Genomic DNA, 3992 nt, shown 5'->3' on the forward strand with positions numbered 1-3992 from the left:
ACTAGCGCTGAATTCAATAGTCCAAGCTTCTGCGGAATCGATGGAATTTTGCTTCACAGAGTTTGCATTTGCACCAGAAGTGTCTGTGGTGGCAGGTGCATTCGCCTTTCGAGTAGGGTTGGAAGTAGCCGGACTGTTCTTTCAGGTAATTCATACCAGAGATAGAGTTTGAATATGAAGGTCCCTGACAGTTGGGCAAATCGATGGATTGAAAAGATATTTTTAGTCGATTTGAGGAGGGATATCGCGTTCTATGTACAGTATATGTAAATACTAGGAGCTTACTCCATAAAATTAGCCTGAGTTGGCCAATTACTACAAATACTATAAGCCATAGTGGCTATTCACTAACTTTTTGAAGGTAATATGATGAGTAAAATAGACTTATACCATACTTAATTTTCTTAGAGGAGCACATTATCTCATTTCCAATCCTTAGTTCACGACATTTTACAACTCCAGCTTCCTACCACTCTGTAGCAACGACCCTTTCTTTATCTTGCCTGTTGCAGTCATAGGGCTAAACTACCTTATCCTTAGCAAAAGTAAGCATCCATTTTTAATCCATTTGGTGCGTAAGGAGAATAAATTAATGTGTTTCAATATTGCCTTTATGACTGGGTTACTTTTTGTGCCAGCTCCAGCTATATATCCCTTGGCATATATTGGAATTGCTTTAGCACATCTATCTATGCGAGGAATACGATATAGAACAGCTTCATGGAAGCATGAAATCAAAAGACTTTTTAGTAGAAAAAAATAATGATTGTTTGAGTCATCTAAAATAGCAATTATGTAATTAAGTATGCTCGAATATTATCCTTCAGTGCATTTTTAATGAATTATGTCAAGAAGAATAATCTTTATATCTATTGAATATGACTAAAAGCATCAAAATACAGCATCTTCTCATAGAATAGGGATGAAAATCAACTAATTACTAGAGCAAGTTGATTTGGCAATATATTATGAAAATTGATGATCATTCGATCGTTATTGCGCTATTTTTCATACCTTTTACACATAAAACATTATTAAGAGCAGCTTTCTCCTTGGCATTAGCATTGGCCTTATCACGTTTCCAGAAACGCTTCCTTATCTTAACTTTGAACAGGCTATCATCATTTTTATGGCAATTTTCAAATATTTCTTGAGCTTACTCATTATCGATCAGCCTAACCCTCTCCAACCTGAAAAGAGATACATGTTTGCGTTATGTTTGGACATTTCTTTTTCTTTCAACGGCTTCCATGAATTATTTGAATCTATTTGATTTAGTGGATTTTTATTTGATTAAAGCTTGTAAGGTCTCTAGCCTCATTGATTCAATAAGATGCTTTTTTATTTTGGAATTTGGGCCTCTATAAATTAAGGGCTGGTCATTATCAATAGATTGGCTATTTCTCGCTGTTGGCCGGTTCTCGTTTGCTGATTTAGAAACATATTTTCGTGATGTTCCTCGACTAGTATCAATAGCTGATTTTCTTTTTTCGGGCGTATATTTATCTTGTTATGAGTAATACTTCTTTAGGTTTGCTTTTTTGGGTGGAGTCTTATCGATAGTGCTAAGGACATGGCTATTTATAGGTAAGAATTGTGGTTGAAGATCGGTTGAGAGTTGATGAACAGAGTTGATTTTATTTTATTTAATAACATTGAGAAGGGGCTGTAACCGTCGATCTATCTCCTGGTGCTTGCTCAGAGATTGCTGGAAATAGCTGCTGAGTTATATTTTCATCCTATCAAATTAAAGTAATGAACTAGCAAGCAGTAAATAAAAATATATAAATACAAATCATATCACAAACTAGGCTTCTCGATAGACTCCATGAACTCTTTTATCCCCTCCTAGTTGAATTTGTTGCGAGCTGACATGAATCTAAAGCAAGCTACCTCTAGGTGTTCTGGAACCTTAGCGATGTTCATGATGGCACGAACGTGCAATTTCATGTGGCCTTTTTGAATGCCTTCAATGGCCATTGCCCTCAAAGCGGCGAAGTTTTGAGCCAAACCAACCGTAACGATGATCTCAGATAGCACTTGAGTTGAGGGGTTTCCCATAATCTTCAAGGCCTGTCTGTAGAGGTCGTTTTTGGTGATGGTTCCTCCGATGGTTCCAACAGCAACAGGGAGTTCGAGCATGCCCATCAAATACTTCTTTCCTTCCATTTCAACGATCTCATAGTGGGTGAGAGGTTGGTAGCCGCCCTTTCTGGTAGCATAGGCATGGGCTGCACTTTCAATAGCTCTCCAATCTTGTCCAGTGGCGAGGCAAACAGCATCGATTCCATTCATGATTCCCTTGTTGTGGGTGACAGCTCTGAACATGTCGGTTTTAGCGAATTGGTAGGCTTCGATAACCTTTTCAGCAACTTCTATTCCCTTGTGTCCCTTCCATGAGAGGTGCTCAACTGGGATCATGAACTTGCTCTCGGTGGTCCTTTCAATGCAGTAATTGCTGAGGATGGAAATGCCGGTCTTGATGCCCATGAATGTGACGATTTCCTTGGCCTTTTCAGCAATTGTGTTGGTAATGTTGGCTCCCATGGCATCACAGACATTGATGATGACATCCAAGGAGTAGTTCTTGAAGTTTCCATTGCTGGAGTCTGAAATCTCACGAATTCTGATGTCCTTGACACCTCCTCCACGCTTGACCATCGATTGGCAGCAGTTGTTCAACTCATTGATCATAGAAGCCTTTCTTTCACGAATCTTGTTGACTTCTGAAATTTGGACATGAAGAAGATGGACCTGGCCGATCATCATGTTAGGAGATGATGAGGCAATGAATGAGTGAGGAGCGAAGAACTTTCCGATGGAGCTGGTAGCAGCAACGACACTAGGCTCTTCAGTGCACATGGGAACCATATACTTCTGGTTGTTGATGAGGAGCATGGGGACAATTCCTAGAGGAAGGGACAGCTTGCCGATCACGTTTTCAATGATCTTGTCACCTTGTTCCGAATCGATTCCTCCACTTTCGAGGAGGCTGTGATCTAAGCTGTCATTGAGTTTTCTCTGGATCACTTCTCTTCTATCGTTAATGGTCATTTTGTGGAAACTTTTTTCTTGAGTGATGGGGATCATCTTGTCAATGTTGTTGATCCTTTCAATGGCACTGATATTGTTCTTGACAAGTGTTTCTCCTTGAAGCTGCTTCAACTTGTAGGATCTGCGCCATTTGTCATCGATTGCCTCCAAGTAGAAAGTATTATCGGCAATCAAGTTAAGATCAACTTCAATCTTGCCCCTCCACTTTCCGTAAGTCTCCTCTTTGTATTTCATCACCTTGGAGTATTCTTCCGGAGAAACTTTGATTCTACTATTGAACATGTTATCTATATCAGTAATTTGACTCTTGGAAAGAGGATTTGAAATGACCTGAGCTTGAAGCATTGTCGAGCAGAGTCCACTTCCATATGAAAACAGGAGGGTATTTTTGTTTTGGATGTCTGGGATTTTGTAGAGTAAGCTGATGAGGCAGGCATAAAGAGAGCCAGTATAGATGTTTCCGATTCTCTTTGAGACGAAAAGAGATGGCTCGACTTTTTTCAAGAAGAGAGAGGCAGCCTCTTGGGCAGTTGTGTTAGGCTTATCCACCTTGACCAATGAATCGAAGGCTTTTTGGATCATTTTGTAGAAGGGTGTGTGGAAGCACAAGTAATCGGTAGATTCGAAGATATTCTTGCCTCCAGCCTTTTGTTTGAGAAGTTTGTAGCATTCCTTCATGGCATTAATGTAAAGATCCATGGAGTTTTTTCCATCAACGACTGGGTATTCAGAGTCTAAGTCGAAAAAAAATTACTGGGAATGGGTTTGTAAAAGTCGTATTGGTCATCGATGTAGCTTGCCCTGATCGGAGAAAGTGCGATTTTCGGTTTGTTACTGATGAGAAGGGCAATAGCTCCAGCACCGCCAGTAGGTCTAGCGGGTCCCTCCTCGTAGACTGCCACGTCAGTGGCCACAACTATGCCGTATCTTCCGTCCCA

At 40.3% G+C, this 3992-nt stretch overlaps 1 protein-coding gene across 1 annotated transcript; it reads right to left on the reverse strand.

Annotated features, from left to right (window-relative positions):
- Window positions 1–1848: 1848 nt before the first annotated feature.
- On the reverse strand, window positions 1849–3753 carry LOC116244767 (uncharacterized). The gene has a single exon (XM_031616640.1). It carries the CDS (start codon window positions 3751–3753, stop codon window positions 1849–1851), a length of 1905 nt encoding a protein of 634 aa, XP_031472500.1.
- Window positions 3754–3992: the final 239 nt, after the last annotated feature.

The sequence above is a fragment of the Nymphaea colorata genome, unplaced genomic scaffold (genome assembly GCF_008831285.2).
Source record: "Nymphaea colorata isolate Beijing-Zhang1983 unplaced genomic scaffold, ASM883128v2 scaffold0302, whole genome shotgun sequence".
NCBI classification, from domain to species: Eukaryota; Viridiplantae; Streptophyta; class Magnoliopsida; order Nymphaeales; family Nymphaeaceae; genus Nymphaea; species Nymphaea colorata.